The following is a 15,966-nucleotide window of genomic DNA, read 5'->3' as shown; positions in this document are numbered from 1 at the left end:
TTCTTTAAAATCCCATGAAAACAACTTAGGATCCCTGTCCATGAGAAAGAAAACCTCTTCAATATTCTTGTTTAGCTCTATTCCCTCCTAGAGTGTTCAAGTAGAACTCATTCCACCAATCCCAGTTAACTATTTACTCTAAATTGACCATTACATAGCGTCAAAAACCATCGTACCAGCTAGAAAACTATACTAAAACAAGAGGAACAAAGACCATTCAAGAAAAATAAAAAATGGGAAGTGAGGACTGGTTGTGTTTTCGCTGATCGGTTCCAGCGAACTCGAGACAGCAAGAGAGAGAAGTAAAAAGAAGAAAGAAGAAGAAAAGAAGGCTCATCGATGGCTCGGGTAGCAAGGGTGAGTTATAAGGACGGCGACGACAAATCAGAGAGAGAGAGAGAGAGAGAGAGTTGATACAGTGAGGATGATGATGGCTACGATGGCGATGGTGCCCGCCGCTATCATATGTAAGTTTACTATAAATTAGCACTTTAATTTTTTTTTATTTTATCATTATAAATTATAATTGAAAGATAAAAAATTTTTATTTAAAAAATATATTGGAGAAGTGGATCTTCATATTGACTCGTTATATTATTCTTCACATATCTAGTATTATTGTTGGTATTGAAATTGGTTGTTTCACTTATTAGTTCCATTCAATAGTTTGGTTAGACAATAATCTTGATCCATTCATATGTCTTTTTATTATTATAAGTGGTCTGAAGAGGTGCAGAAGTTAAACTTGAATAATGCTCGGGTAATTATTGGAAATATCTTGTAATGGATAATTATTGAGATATGAATATTAATGTTCATGATTTAAATTTTTTCTATTTCTTTATGAGTTCTGAGTTTGGGAGCTTAATATTCCTTCTTATTTTAACTTTTAAGATGATTTATACTTTTATAGAACCTAATTCATATTGCTAATATGGAAGATAATTTTGTATTCACATTAATTGTTTTCTTTTACTAATTTATTTTTAATTACTTGTAGAGAAAGATAGCACTACTAATTAAGGTTTATTAGCATGGAGCGTAATGAATTAATTACCTATGGCCCCACATCTAGAGGAGGAGCCTTGGGATGAGTGGGAGGAGCCCCACATCAACCAAGGGTTTGACAACAAGAGCCGTTCCACCGAGGACGCGAGAATGGACGCGACCAAATTCTACATTCTCGCATCGTTCGAGTCGAATTTCCTAAATTTAGCAATGGTGACCCGTTGGATTAGATTTATAGGGTGGAGCAATTCTTCACTTATCAAGGGACACCTAATCACTAAAAGATGCTTCTGGCCTCATTCCACCTTGAAGATGTAGCGATGAGATTGTATCAAGCAGCGCATCGTGCACACCTTTCGTCACTTGGGAGGAGTTCACCGATGTGCTTTATGTGCGTTTCAGACCTTCTAACTATGAAGACTTCTAAGCCACCTTGATGAAACTAACCCAAAAGACTTCTATAAGAGCCTATCAAGAAGAGTTCGGAAGAATAGTCCATGGGTGGTCGGACTCAACCCTCAAAAGCACTTTCATCTCTAGGCTTCATCGAGATATTCAAGCAGAAGTTAAGGCGTCTTGTCCCACTATCTTGTTGGAAGCCTTCTCAGCAGCTCAAATGATGGAAGAAAAGATAAAGGAGTTGAAGGCTACTCACCGTCCCACATGGAGCACTACTGACCCTCGCATTAACCCTAGACCATCGGTGGGTGTGGCACGTTCAGGGTGGGTTCACCTAAACCTTAATCGGCCACCCCCACCATAGACAGGCCTTGACCCTAGGAAACAGTCACGAGTGATGGGACGACGCCTCACACTAGCGGAGGTCGAAGATCGGCGCTTGAAGGGCTTATACTTCTATTACGACGAGCGCTTCATACTGGGCCACAAATGTGCGAAACAACCCGTAGCCGTCATGCTCATTGAAGAGATGATAGAGGATGATCCTATTGAAGATCTTGAAGGGCAGCAAGAGGAAGAGTGGGCCACATTGAAGATGACAAACTGCTTGAAGTTCAAGCCGAACTCTCCTTTCATTCTCTTGCCGGCGGTCGACTCCAAAAACTCTTTGTGTCAAAGGTATGATCAAGAAGAATAATTATTATTGATTTAGGAAGCACCCTTATGGATTCAAGGATGGTGAGGCAGTTGGGATTAGAGGCAGTTGGCACCATGTTGAGAACGGAGGGCATATGCCGCAAGGTCCAGCTACAAATTCAGGGTCATATCTTCCGAATTGATCTTTATCAGTTGGCTCTACAAGGAGCCGACTTAGTGCTTGGGGTGCAATGGCTTCAGAATCTTAGACCGGTCACCTTCAACTTCACCACCATGGCGATGAAGTTCAGTCAAGAAGGTCAACTGATCTAGTTATTGGCTGCATCAAACATGGAAACAAAAGGGGCACTGCAATCCCTAGAGGGGTTGCCGAAATCGGGGTGCCGCGGGCTCCTCATGCAACTCATCGAAGGGGCTAAAGACATGGATGATCTAGCACACTTAACTGCTGATTTAAAGGCTATTTTGTAGGAATTTAAAGATGTGTTCTGGCAGCCACATGGAGGATTGCCACCACCTAGGGCGCAAGACTATCGCATCGAGATTATGCCCGGGGCGGGTCTAGCAAATATGAGGTCATACCGTTATCCATTCATCCAAAATGAGGCTATAACAAAGATGGTCCAGGAGATATTGTCCAGTGAGGTGATAAGACTAAGTCGAAGCTCCTATTCTTCACTGGTCTTACTCGTGCGGAAGAAGGATTGTTCATGGTAGTTTTGTCTAGATTATCGAGCTCTCAATTCCAACACCGTCAAAGACTGGTACCCCATACTAGTGATTGAAGAGTTGCTTGATGAATTGGTGGGTATATGTTACTTCTCAAAGCTAGATTTTAGGGTTGGGTACCATCAAATCAAAGTCGAACCATCTGATATACACAAGACGGCGTTTAGAACTCATGACAGACACTACGAGTTCCTTGTTATGCCTTTTAGTCTTACCAATGCTCCCGCCACCTTTCAGAGCTTAATGAATGATATCTTTAAGCCTCATTTGAGGCAATATGTGCTGATATTCTTTGATGATATATTGGTATACAACCGTACATGAGAGGAGCATTTGGGACATCTTCGGACGGTACTTAGCCTATTGTGGCAACATGAGTTGAAAGCAAAGGGCTCCAAGTGTTCATGGGGGCAATAAAGGGTCGATTACCTGGGCCACATCATATTTAAAGATGGCGTGGAAGCTAACCCTAAGAAGATCCAAAGCAGGGTGGATTGGCCGTTGCCAAAGACTACTAAGAAGCTACGTGGTTTCCTCGGTTTAACCGGCTACTATCGTTGATTTGTGGCGAACTATGGCAAGGTTGTGGCTCCCCTCACGACCTTGTTGCGGAAGGGTGCATTCACATGGATGGACAAAGCAAGGGAAGCATTTGAAGCCTTAAAAAAAGGCGATAATCTCAGCCCCGGTCCTTGCTTTAGCAGATTTTACCAAACCATTCGCCATTGAGTGCGACGCATCTAGAGTCAGTGTTGGGGCTGTTTTAATGCAAGAAGGCAGACCCGTGGCCTACATGAGCAAGACTTTATCTGAGCAATCATAGCTGCTATCTACCTATGAAAGAGAGATGCTCGCCATCATTCATGCTATCACCAAGTGGAGGCCTTATCTCATCGGGCGACGCTTCACGATCTGCACTGATCAAAGGAGTTTGCTATACTTTCTTAGGCAATGCATACACACACTAGCCCAGCAAATATGGGTGTCTTAGCTACTTAGATACGACTACGAGTTAGTGTATAAAAAGGGGACCGGAAACAGCACAGTCGACGCCTTATCTAGGTGCCCGAATCTAGCCGAGTTGTCGGTGATTTCAGCGCCGATTTTTTCCTTTTCTAGCAGCTATGGGAGGCCTACAAGAATGACCCAGACACCATGAAGATGATGGATGATCTTGCTGCAGGTCCCAGCTGTATACAAGGAGTGGTGGTGAAGGACGGACTCTTGGTGGACAAGGGCATGATCATAGTTCCAACTGACCATCACTTGCGCTTGGAATTGATGTGCCATTTCCATGACTCCCCTACGGCGGGACATGAAGGGGTGTTGCGCACCTACAAATGGTTGAGTCAAAATTGCACATGGACTGGGATGAAGAAAGATGTACAGGCCTATGTCAAGGCTTGTGAAGTGTGCCAAAGAGCAAAGACAGAGTCGGCAAAACTTGTTGGATTACTTCAACTGCTTCTGATTCCAATGAAGGTTTCAAAGGATGTCGCCATGGATTTCATTGACGATCTGTACAAAGCCAAAGGACATTCCGTAATATTGGTGGTGGTAGATCACCTCAGCAAGTATGCACATTTTTCAGCTTTGGCGCATCCTTACACGGTAAAGAAGGTCACGGAGGTTTATGTGCCCGACGTGGCCAAGATGCATGGTATGCCAAAATCGATTGTTTATGATCGTGATTCTATATTTGTGAGTCAATTTTAGCATAAATTCTTTGCGCTCCAAGGGACTACCTTCCGAATTAGTTAGCCTATCATCCTCAAACCGACGGCCAATCCGAGGTGCTGAACCGTTGCTTAGAGCTTTGTTGGTGAGCGATCGCGATAGTGGATATCTTATTTGCCATGGGCTGAGTGGTCATACAATACGGCTTTTCATTTGGCCATTGGCATGACCCTGTTCGAGGCCGTCTATGGGTAGCCGCCACCAACCTTGCAAACATACTTGCCATCGGTCTGAGCCGACCAAACTAAGGTGAATGTAGTTTTGCGAGATCGTGATGAGGTGTTGAGAAGACTCAAGATGCACTTAGCGGCTGCCCAAAACAAGATGAAGCAAGTCTATGATCAAAGGCACCAAGAGAGGTCCTTTTCGATTGGGGACTAGGTCTATATCAAGCTCCAACCATATTGGCAAAGCTCGGTTAGACTCATTCCCAATCAAAAGTTGGCTCCAAGGTTTTATAAATTATACCAGGTGATCAAGAGGATTGGGCATGTGGCATACCACCTAGACTTACCTGTGGAGGCATGGATACACCTAGTATTTCACGTCTCAAGCCTCAAGGCTCGAGTTTCCCCTACCGAGCCCATTGGACCTGTTCCACCCGAGCCAACGATGACTGAAGCCGATGAGTCTGATTCCAAACAAAGGACTCCAATTCTAGTTCGAATCCTAGCTCGTCGATGCACTCGAGTCTAGGACGAGTGGTGGCCGAGATTTTGGTGGAGTGGCAAGGACGCACAGTGGACGAGGTGATTTGGATGCCTGAAGCTGACTTCATGGACCGATATCCCAAGTTGACATCTTGAGGGCAAGGTGAACGGAAGCGTGGTGGAGTGATATGATTCGATCCATATTGGCTCCACGTGTGGCATTGAGTTTATTGAGATGAGCATATTTATCTAGTTTAGTTTGTTAGAAGTAATAAAAGCATTTTTACCGGGGTGCGTTCAAACGTGGTCCCTGCATAGGAATGCAGAGACCGCACTCGAACGGGAATGCGAACGCCTACACACATTCGCAAAAATAGAGAACACAAATTGCGTATTGGAACGGAATCGGGCCGTTAGAACACGGTCGTTCGAACGCCTACATACGTTAGTATCGACAGAGAACGAAAATTCTGCGTTGGAACGCGATCGGGCGCGTTCGAACACGCTGCAGCGAAAGTGTGGGTTTTGGTAGAGTTTGTTAGAACTGTTTAGAGTTGTTAAACTCAATTGATGAATTCTTAAGGTGAGCCTCTATAAATATGTGAAGGAAACCATAATTTGAGTTTATCTTGGATAATTGAATTAGATTTAGCCTTTATCACTCTCTCAACTTGTCTGTAGCCATTGGCGCCCTCTCCCACCTCCCTTCTTCCTCCACCCAAGTTTTTGGTCAGCTTTTTCCAATTTCTAACCCCTCTCTTATACAACAACTTCTCCCCCTTCACACCAAGAAGTAAACCTAGCATCCATCTAGCCATTGGGGGGCTATCAAGCTAGGATCTAATTGATCTTCGACCATTCTTTGGTTGATATCTTGAGATCTAACTATCCAAATCTTATGATCTTGTATTCATTGGAAAGTTCTCTCCAAGAGCAACAACATATTCGAAATTCAGAAAGATCCATTAGTTAAATTATTCGCAGATTCCTTTGGAAGTTACGAGCTTCATCGAATCCAAAACCGTTACAAATTAGATTAGACTGGTTTATAACACAATATGCATAGAACAGTAAACGATATACTTTCTTTTTTTTTTCTTTTTTTTTTCTTTAGAAAAGAGTAAAAACTTAATGATATCTAACTAAATATCAATACCACTGAAATTTGAACTCAGAAATGCATAAACCCTTTTAATCAATTGAGCACTAGTCCATTAGTGTTGCAATAATATACTTTTTAACCTCATGTTCTAAACCAATCATATGGAACCATGACTTGTTTTTATTTTATTTTTAAGAGAGAAACGAGGGCTTAGTAATATTGCAGTCAAATGGATACCGCTGAGATTTAAATTTCAAAACATTCAATATCCTATTAAGCCATGTCAAATCATGAATTGCAGTGTTGGATAAACAGATCTGCACTCCCTCAAAACACGTTGCATAAAAATTTCGCAAGATAGCATTGTAACCACCACGAACTTTGCATCTAAATATACATGGATTGTTTGTCTTGCCGATGGACGTAGCTGCTCCGTATCAGTTTAATGCATCGCATGCAAACACATTAAAAGGGACTCTGCCGGATAATCAAGCTGAGCGTCAGCATGCTATGTGCTCATGCTGCCGCACATCCCATGTTGTTGGACTACACGCATGCCCTCATACTGCTGCAAGTATATTCATGGCAAAATAAAGTGATTTGATCATCATAGCATTAGCATTACCACTCAGCAATTAGCAATAAAGGTAAGTTACATTGTATCTAAAACTAGGCAACTCAAAAATAGTCGAATCTCAACTTTTCAGATAATATTTGAACAAAGATACAGTACACATTTATTTAGCAGACGATCAGAGTTCAAAGTGTTCTCTATAATATGAAACCTCCCAGGGTTCTACAGTATTTGATTTTGACTTCTGAGACTGCCATTTGAAATTTCTTTAACGCACCAAACTTTATGAAAGCTGCAAAATGTGAAGAGAATCAAACAAATAGAACAGGATGCATTATTCTTAGTAAAATGGCAGAACAAAAAAAATCCAACTAGATATGAAGCAAAATGAAGGTACAATATGTGGCAGGCAAAGCTTCTATTTTGAGATAAAGCCAACAGAGACATACATTTTTCTAGTTAGCTCATTACTGATGGATCGTCCATAGATAATTAAATTTGAATCACACTTTAATATAGTAACACAGGTCCTGAACTATGGCTTTACATGGTGTTACAAACTGAAAAGGTTGAGTATTTCAGGACAAAAGATTTGAATAATTACTTTTAGTTGGTACCCTAAAGCATCTGAACAGCATTAGTGCCTATGGCAAATTAGTAATTGAGAAGTTTAAATGCTGTGCCATGACAATCAATAATCAATTTGTTTAAACAGTATCATATTGAACCTTCTTTAGATAATGCCTGTAGAAGAAGCCACTCTCAGTAACTACAAAATGAGCTCATCACTGTAAGCCACCGTAGTTGTCAAGACATTGCAGCCTTCTTTGCCTCCTCAAGCTGCTGTAGTTCCGTCAACCTTTCAGCCCAAGCTTTTTCCCTTGCCACTGCAGCCATCTTTCTTTCTATCCTCTCCATGTCTCTCTTCTTTCGAAACTCTGCATACTGAGCTTTGCGTTTCTTTTTCTCAGACTGTTGATTAAAAAAATCCAACAGAAGTAGTAGATTGGCTAAGAGTTAAGATAGTACGTTGTTCAATTCTCTTATGCTAGTCAAATATGCATGTAGACAGTAATATATGATAGATCCATACAGAGAAAATATATCAGCCAAGAAAAACCTATTTGCCATCAATCAAGAGATACAACATCTGTAATCAAGCTATGAAGCCATCATCTAGTTACTCAGAAACCTAAATTCTACTAATAGAATAAGGATTTTAATTCCATTAATAGGATAAAAAATTTCTGATTCAAGATGAATAAAAGTCAAAACATGTAGAATCTAAATTGGTAAATGTTGTGCCATCAACAAACTAGTCATCTTTTGCTAAGATGGACTAACAGACTGATGCAAGATCCCGGTACTTAAATTTCTCAATAGAGCTTGCTGATTGCTATATATCCTAACCTTCTAAAGAGGGAATTGTCTATTTCACATGACTCTCCCTTTAACTTCATTTCACTACATGAACTCTTATACACTTGCTGAAGCTATGAAGACTTTCAGGAGAGAAAAACAACTATTAAGCCTGATCTGTATATATGTGTATATTCAATTTCTTCATAATATAGGACACTAGAAAAAAACAAAACAAATGAAAAAAAGAAAAGAAAATACTGAAGAAGAAAACGAAAGTCAACTATGAAATCTTCCAATGGAGCTCCAAGACATGAATAAAGAAAGAAAATGTTGGTTTACTCTATACCAGACACTATATTGTGCTAGAGCAAGGAAAAAGAGAATCGAGAGAAACAATTACTTATTAATTACCACCATGCCTCAGGTTTGCAACATGCGTATGGAAACATCATTATCCAAATCATTCTCAACAAATAATAGTTATTTAAGGAGCAATGACTCGAAGTCCAAAGGCATCTTGAAATGAGTAATAGGAGGAAAGAAAATCCAAAAATTAATACAAACACCATGGGGAAGTTGTAAAGAGGAACTAAGGATGTCTATTGGACTCTGATATCATGCTGGGAATGCTAAAAGCAATATGCACAAAGAAGTTAATTCATAGAAAGGTAACTTAACTTATCCAAGAAAAGACAAACTGTAGACTTTCATGATTAATTAGTACTTATCTATATTTGACACAGATGTAATTACAATAACTAAGGTTCCAAAAATCGGTATCGGGATCGGGATCGGCTGTCGGAAAAAATGATACGTATCAGCCGTATTGGCCGCCTATATCAGATCAGACTATTTTAATTAAATAAATTTTAAATATTATTTAAAAATGTTGAAATTTTTTTAAAAATTTAGAAAAATTTGTAAGAAAATAAGAAATAATAATTACTCACATATAAAGCCTAAAAAGTAAAAATCTCTCTTCCTCCCTCTCTTCTTTTCTATTCCTCTAACTGTTAGTTTGAAGCATCCATTCTCTCCCACTCTCTCTTTCTTTTTATATTTCCCTCTCTCTCTCTCCCTCACCCTCTTTTTTTTTAATCTTTCCCTCTCCCTCACTCTCTCTTCCTCTCTCTCTCTCTCTCTCTCTCTCTCTCCCCCTGACTCTCTCCTCCTCTTTTCCTCTCTCTCTCCCTCTCTCTCTCTAGCTGCCGGCTACTGCTGTCAGCAGTAGTTGACAGCTGTAGCTAGTAGCATCAACAGCAGCTGACAACTGCCTGTTGTTGCTGCAGGGCCGAAACCAGCCAACCAACTATAGCCGATCCCGATCTGTTTCGACTGATCCCACTCGGGATTGGTCGAAATTGGAAACTATGACAATAACTTCCCTATAATAGATCTAACTCTCGTCGAAGACAAAATCTAAACAAGGCCAACTAAACTAAACATTTCATCGTTGTTTAAATACATAACTTTTATAAAACATTGCCCAAAAAGGGACTCGCAAAGTAGAACAAATTAGCACTCTTAATGAAGTCTCATATTCCTAACATGAAAAAGAACAGGGTGTGAGATGAAAATATCATACAACCATACCAGTATGAATGCCTTCCGTTGCATGATACGCTTCTTTTCATTCCTATTCTTGACACTTCCTTCATTGGGTCGGCTTGTAGGTATTGGTTCTCCAGGCACATACTGGACCCAAGCATATGGACCTATTTACTTTTAAAAAATGATGGTGAGAAAGTCAATCTTGAGCTAAAAGGAAGTCAATAAGATCCTTTAGCTGCAAGAATACTAAAATAATAGCACAATTAAAATAGCCAAGAATGATAAATAAGCAAAAGCATGCCAAATGAGATATTACAAAACGCAAGATACCATCCCTGCCAACAAGAATCAACAAGAACAAAAAGATCACACCTGGCGGTTTGAGGCTCGCTCTTTTCCTTCGAGACTTCATCCCAGGCCTTCTCTTTGGGAATCTAGTTTCAGTCAAGCTATTGAATGCAGTGCCAAGTGGGGAAGTACAAAAATATCTTTCCGAAGACAAGCCATGCCGAGGTCCAAAGTAGAACTTTCCAGGACCTCCGCTAATTGAATCAAATGGCGTCGGAGATGATTTCTGCAAGAATAGCAACGAAAGAGGCAGAGGACGAGCGGCCGTCAACTGTCGAGCGATGATGTTTCTCAAACCTCCAATTAGAGCCATTTCTCTTTCACTCCCTCCTTACGCCAATGAACCAAAAATCGCCTTTTTCTTGCTTTAAGCAATCATGTGGTCTATAATAAAAACCTGAAATAAAACAAATTAGAGAGCAGAACAATACGAAAAAAGAAACATTAAAGCAGTTGGTCTTATCAATTCACATCTCCAACCCGATATTAGGAATTAAAATCATAGAAAAATATCAAGATTTTATGACGAGCTGGCCGTTCCTCGATCGACTGAGATCTCGAAAGATAAGTAGATTTAAACAAACTAAAGAATATTGAGAAAATCTCTTAAAACTTGGAATGAGATCGAGACCAGGTACCCCAAAGAGGAGTGTAAATCGAGCATTTGTTTCGAATCAAGGAAAGAGAAATATCTAGATCTGGAGATCGAAACAAACGGAAAAATTAACGCGAGGAGGAGGAGGAAGAAGAGGTTAATTTATTACCTCGGAATGAGATCCGAGAGCGGAGGAGGAGAAGCAAAAGCTACGGCTGGGGGGAGGAGAGGGCCGGAAAGGGTTTAAGGGAAGGACCAAAAAAGAAAAATAGATGGCACGTGTTATGCACGTGAGAAGGTTCTTATTTTTGGTTTTTAGGACACTTTCAAAGAGCACCCGATATTTTTATGATTTAAGACCTCTTCTTTGTGATAATTTTTTTTCTTTTAGAGAAACTATCCATAGACATAGACGACTCATTGTGACAATTATAATGCCTTCCTTTTTTTTTCCACAATTTCATTTTGATTTTTTTTTGTTTAAGTAATGAGAACTTTAAAAGTATCCCAGTTAAACGGTGCTGTCGAGATTTGAACCTGAGTTCATTTAGTTTGGTGGAACATATGCGGCCGATTCCGATCACCATTGGTCGCTTAAGTAGTTTCTGTCTTATAAGAATTATTCCAGTCACCATTGATCGCTGAAGTAGTTACTGTCTTATAAGGATTAAGGGGCACCAAATAATATGAGCCCCTTTTGTCCATAATTTTGTAATGTAATAATCATTTTTTATTTGGGTATATAATTCTCCACGAGATTAATTAGTTACCCTTTTTTTTTTAATTTGTTATTCTGTTTAATGTATTTATTATTGTTTACTTCTTGTAATTTTTGTATTAGTCATATTATAATATAATTATTTTGAAATATTTTGATAATTTAATAAGAAATCAGAAAATATTATAATATAATTATATAAGCAACACTAAGCACAAAACACAAAGTGTGAATTAAAAGAAAACTTCTTTTCTAATGGATTCAAATTTTCTAGCAATTTGAAACATAAGGTTGCTCAGATGATGTTTCGGCAAGCTATTTTTATTTAGTATCTTTGGTATCTTCATATCCTCCAACAGCTTTCTTTAATATTTTTTAACATGCATGGTTTACGTAAGGAGCTTGATATTCTACTTTGATCCCTTCCCCGTGGATAGAATATTATAACCCGGTGGAAATGAAGTTGCTATAACATTTGGTTTATATGATTTACCTATTTTTGTCTTAACAAATTGTAATATCTAGATAACCTCACTCGTCAACATCGTTTTATATCGACTTTGATATCTCAAAGTAGATCGGCAAAGATTACTATTGACTGAATAATGATTACAGCTTTAGTTGAGTATTGGAGACGAGAAACACATTTCACGGTGATAGGTTTGAAAGGCCAGGATGACTTTGCAGGATCTGCGATACTGATGGGTTTGCATGCTCATGGTGCAGTTGTCACTCCACCTTATACTACAAACACGAGATTTTTCAATTCGGATGTAGTGCCCGAGCCTATATTTTATTACTTTTGGGAGGTTATAGTTTGCTTAATTTAACCATAATTATATAATTAAATACAAGAATTACAAAACCGATAAGTATTCCTACAAGGATTAGAAAACTAATATCCGTACAAAACCATCTATGTAAGAAACAACAAACTTTTAATGGTAAGTGCTACCCAAAAGTATTACAAAATCAATAAATCAAAACCAACAAAAAGTAACGATGATAATATCCTCTAGAATGTCATCTGATCTCGGTAAGCACTTGAATTGTTTTATCCTGACCTCTCATTGCTGTTAGTTCAATTCATCACTTAAAAATTATTCCCCAAGAGTTACAAACAATATATATTGAAGTAATGGCTTAAAAAATTTCCACAAGGGTTATAAAATAAGCAATTAATTTATTACACTTCACGCTAATAAACCTTGATTAGTAGTACTATCTTTCTCTACAAGTAATTAAAAATAAGTTAGTAAAAGAAAACAATTAATATGAATACAAAATTATCTTCCATATTAGCAATATGAATTATGTTCTATAAAAGTATAAATCATCTTAAAGGTTAAAATAAGAAGGAATATTTAGCTCCCAAACTCAGAACTCATAAAGAAACAGAAAAAAATTTAAATCATGAACATTAATATTCATATCTCAATAATTATCCATTACAAAACATTTCCAATAATTACCCGAGCATTGTTCAAGTTTAACTTCTGCACCTCTTCAGACCACTTATAACAATAAAAAGACATATGAATGGATCAAGATTATTGTCTAACCAAACTATTCAATGGAACTAATAAGTGAAACAACCAATTTCAATACCAACAGTAATACTAGACATGTGAAGAATCTCCAATATATTCTTTTCAGTTATAGTTTATAATGATAAAAAAAAGAAAATTAAAGTGCTAATTTATAGTAAACTTGTGTATGGTAGCGGCGAACACCATTATCACCACAGCCACCATCATCCTCACTATATCAACTCTCTCTCTCCCTCTGATTTGTCGCCGCCGTCCTTATAACCCGCCCCCATTGCCGAGCCATCCATGAGCCTCCTCCTCTTCTTCTTTTTTCTTTTTTCTTCTCTCTTGCTATCTCGAGTTTGCCAGAATCGAGCGAAATATGAGAGCACAACCAGTCCTCACTTCCCATCTTTTATTTTTCTTGAATGGTCTTTGTTCCTCTTGTTTTAGTATAGTTTTCTAGCTGGTACGATGGTTTTTGACGCTATGTAATAGTCAATTTAGAGTAAATAGTTAACTGGGATTGGTGGAATGAGTTCTACTTGGACACTCTAGGAGGGAATAGAGCTAAATAAGAATATTGAAGAGGTTTTCTTTCTCATGGACAGGGATCCTAAGTTGTTTTCATGGGATTTTAAAGAACTGAACCAAAACCCTGATGCCAAAATAGGCTCCATGATTGGTGGATTATTACTTTTGTGTTGAAATTTGGCTCAAATTCATATTTCAGCATTTAGCTGGACCTTGCGGCATATGCCCTCCATTCTCAACATGGTGCCATCTCCGATGATCACATTAAAGCCGCTAGAAGGCTCCGACTCTAATCCCAACCGCCTCACCATCCTTGAATCCATAAAATTGTGGGTGCTTCCTAAATCAATAAGAATTATGATTTTTTTCTTCTTGATCATACCTTTGACCCGAAGAGTTTTCGGAGGCGACTCGCCAGTAAGAGAATGAAAGGAGAGTTCGACTTGAACTTCAAGCGGTTTGTCATCTTCAGTGTGGCCCACTTCTTCCTCTTGCTGCCCTTCAAGATCTTCAATAGGATCATCCTCTATCATCTCTTCTATGAGCACGATGGCTGCAGGCTGTTTGTCACATTTGTGGCCCGGTGTGAAGCGCTCGTTGCAATAGAAGCATAAGCCCTTCGAGCACTGATCTTCGACCTTTGCTAGTGTGAGGCGTCGTCCCATCACCCGTGGCTGTTTCCTAGGGTCAAGGCCTGTCCATGATGGGGGTGGCCGATTGAGGTTTGGCCGAACCTACCCCGAACGTGCCACACCCGAGACCGATGGTCTAGGGTTAACGCGCGGGTCGGTAGTGTTCCATGTGGGATGGTGAGTAGCCTTCAACTCCTTTATCTTTTCTTCCATCATTTGAGCCACTAAGAAGGCTTCCAACAAGGTAGTAAGACGAGATGCCTTGGCTTTCGCTTGAATATCTCGATGAAGCCCAAAGATGAAAGTGCTTTTGAGGGTTGAGTCCGACCACCCGTGGACTCTATTGCTAATTCTTTCGAACTCCTCTTGATAGGCTCTTACAGAAGTCTTTTGGGTTAGTTTCGTCAAGGTGGCTTGGAAGTCTTCATAGTTGGAATGTCTGAAATGCACACAAAGTACGTCGGTGAACTCCTCCCAAGTGGCGAAAGGGAGTGCGTGATGCGCTGCTTGATACCATCTCACCGCTACGTCTTCAAGGTGGAATGAGGCCAGAAGCACCTTTTGGTGATTAGGTGTCCCTTGATAAGTGAAGAATTGCTCCACCCTATAAATCCAATCCAACGGATCACCATTGCTGAATTTAGGAAATTCGACTCGAACGATGTGAGGATGTAGCATTTGGTCGCATCCATTCTCGTGTCCTCGGTGGAACTGCTCTTGTTGTCGAACCCTTGGTTGATGTGTCTCCTCCCACTCATCCCATGACTCCTCTAGATGTGGGACCATAGGGGTGCAAGGGAAGTAAGTCAGGGCGGCGCCCATGTGGTTCGTCATGTTGTTGCCACGATGCCTCTAGGATCGGTCCTCGTCGATTCCCTTCTCTAGATAAGGGACATTCTTCATGTCTTCAATGTTGATCAGGGGTACGCCTAAGATGATGGCTTATGTCTGCAATGGTGGCCTTCATCTCCAACATTGTTTGCGTCATAAGCGCTAGGGTTTGCGCGAGATCAAGAGGTGCCTCTGTCCTTCCTCTTGCACTTAGAGAGGATGGAGATCTTGACGTATCCATGTGGTGCATCTCCAAGCCTTGATTACTTACTTGTTTAGCCGCCTTTGATCTTGTTGTATCCATGATGGTCTGAGGAACGTTGGCTATAATACCAGTTGTTACGAAACGGCCTAATCCGATCTACAACGGTTCTAGACTTGATAAAGCTCGTAACTTTCGAAGCGATCTACAAATAATCTAACTGACGAATCCTCCTTAATTTTGGATATGTTGTTGCTCTTGGAGAGAGCTTTCCAATGAATCTAAGATTACTGATTCGGATGGTTAGATAATAAGATATTGACCAAACAGTGGTTGAAGGTCAATTAGATCCTAGCTTGATAGCCCTCCAATGGCTAGATGGATGCTAGGTTTACTTCTTGATGTGAAGGGGGAGAAGTTGTTGTAGAAGAAGAGGGTTAGAAGCTGGAAGAGGCTGACCAAAGACTTGGGCGGAGGAAGAAGGGAGGTGGGAGAGGGTTTCCTCTACATATTTTTAGAGGCTCATCTTAAGAACTCATTAACTGAGTTAAATAACTCTAAACAATCCTAACAAAACCCACACTTTTGTCGCGGTGCATTCGAACGAGCCTGATGGCATTCGAACGCGGAATTTCTGTTCTCTGTCGATGTGAACGTATGTAGGCATTTGAACGACCGCGTTCGAATGACCAGATTCTTTTCGAACGTGCAATTTGCGTTTTCTATTTTTGCGAACGTGTGTAGGCATTCGCATCCCCGTTCGAACGCGGTCCCTGCGTTCGAGCGCGCCCTGACAAAAATACTTTTA

At 40.0% G+C, this 15,966-nt stretch overlaps 1 protein-coding gene across 1 annotated transcript; it reads right to left on the bottom strand.

Moving 5' to 3' along the window:
- Positions 1-6,878: 6,878 nt before the first annotated feature.
- On the bottom strand, positions 6,879-11,010 carry LOC140802272 (uncharacterized). Its single transcript, XM_073157737.1, has 5 exons — positions 10,882-11,010; positions 10,142-10,514; positions 9,812-9,933; positions 7,585-7,828; positions 6,879-7,148 (listed from the first exon to the last, which is right to left on the bottom strand). The coding sequence occupies exons 2-4, from the start codon at positions 10,428-10,430 to the stop codon at positions 7,664-7,666; spliced, it is 576 nt and encodes a 191-aa protein (XP_073013838.1). The 5' UTR covers positions 10,431-10,514; positions 10,882-11,010; the 3' UTR covers positions 6,879-7,148; positions 7,585-7,663.
- Between the last annotated feature and the right edge of the window lie 4,956 nt (positions 11,011-15,966).

Source organism: Typha latifolia, chromosome 15, assembly GCF_019914945.1.
Source record: "Typha latifolia isolate L0001 chromosome 15, TyphaL0001v2, whole genome shotgun sequence".
In the NCBI taxonomy this organism is placed as follows: Eukaryota; Viridiplantae; Streptophyta; class Magnoliopsida; order Poales; family Typhaceae; genus Typha; species Typha latifolia.
The sequence above is the reverse complement of the archived record's forward strand: the minus strand, read 5'-3'. Positions and strand labels throughout refer to the sequence as shown.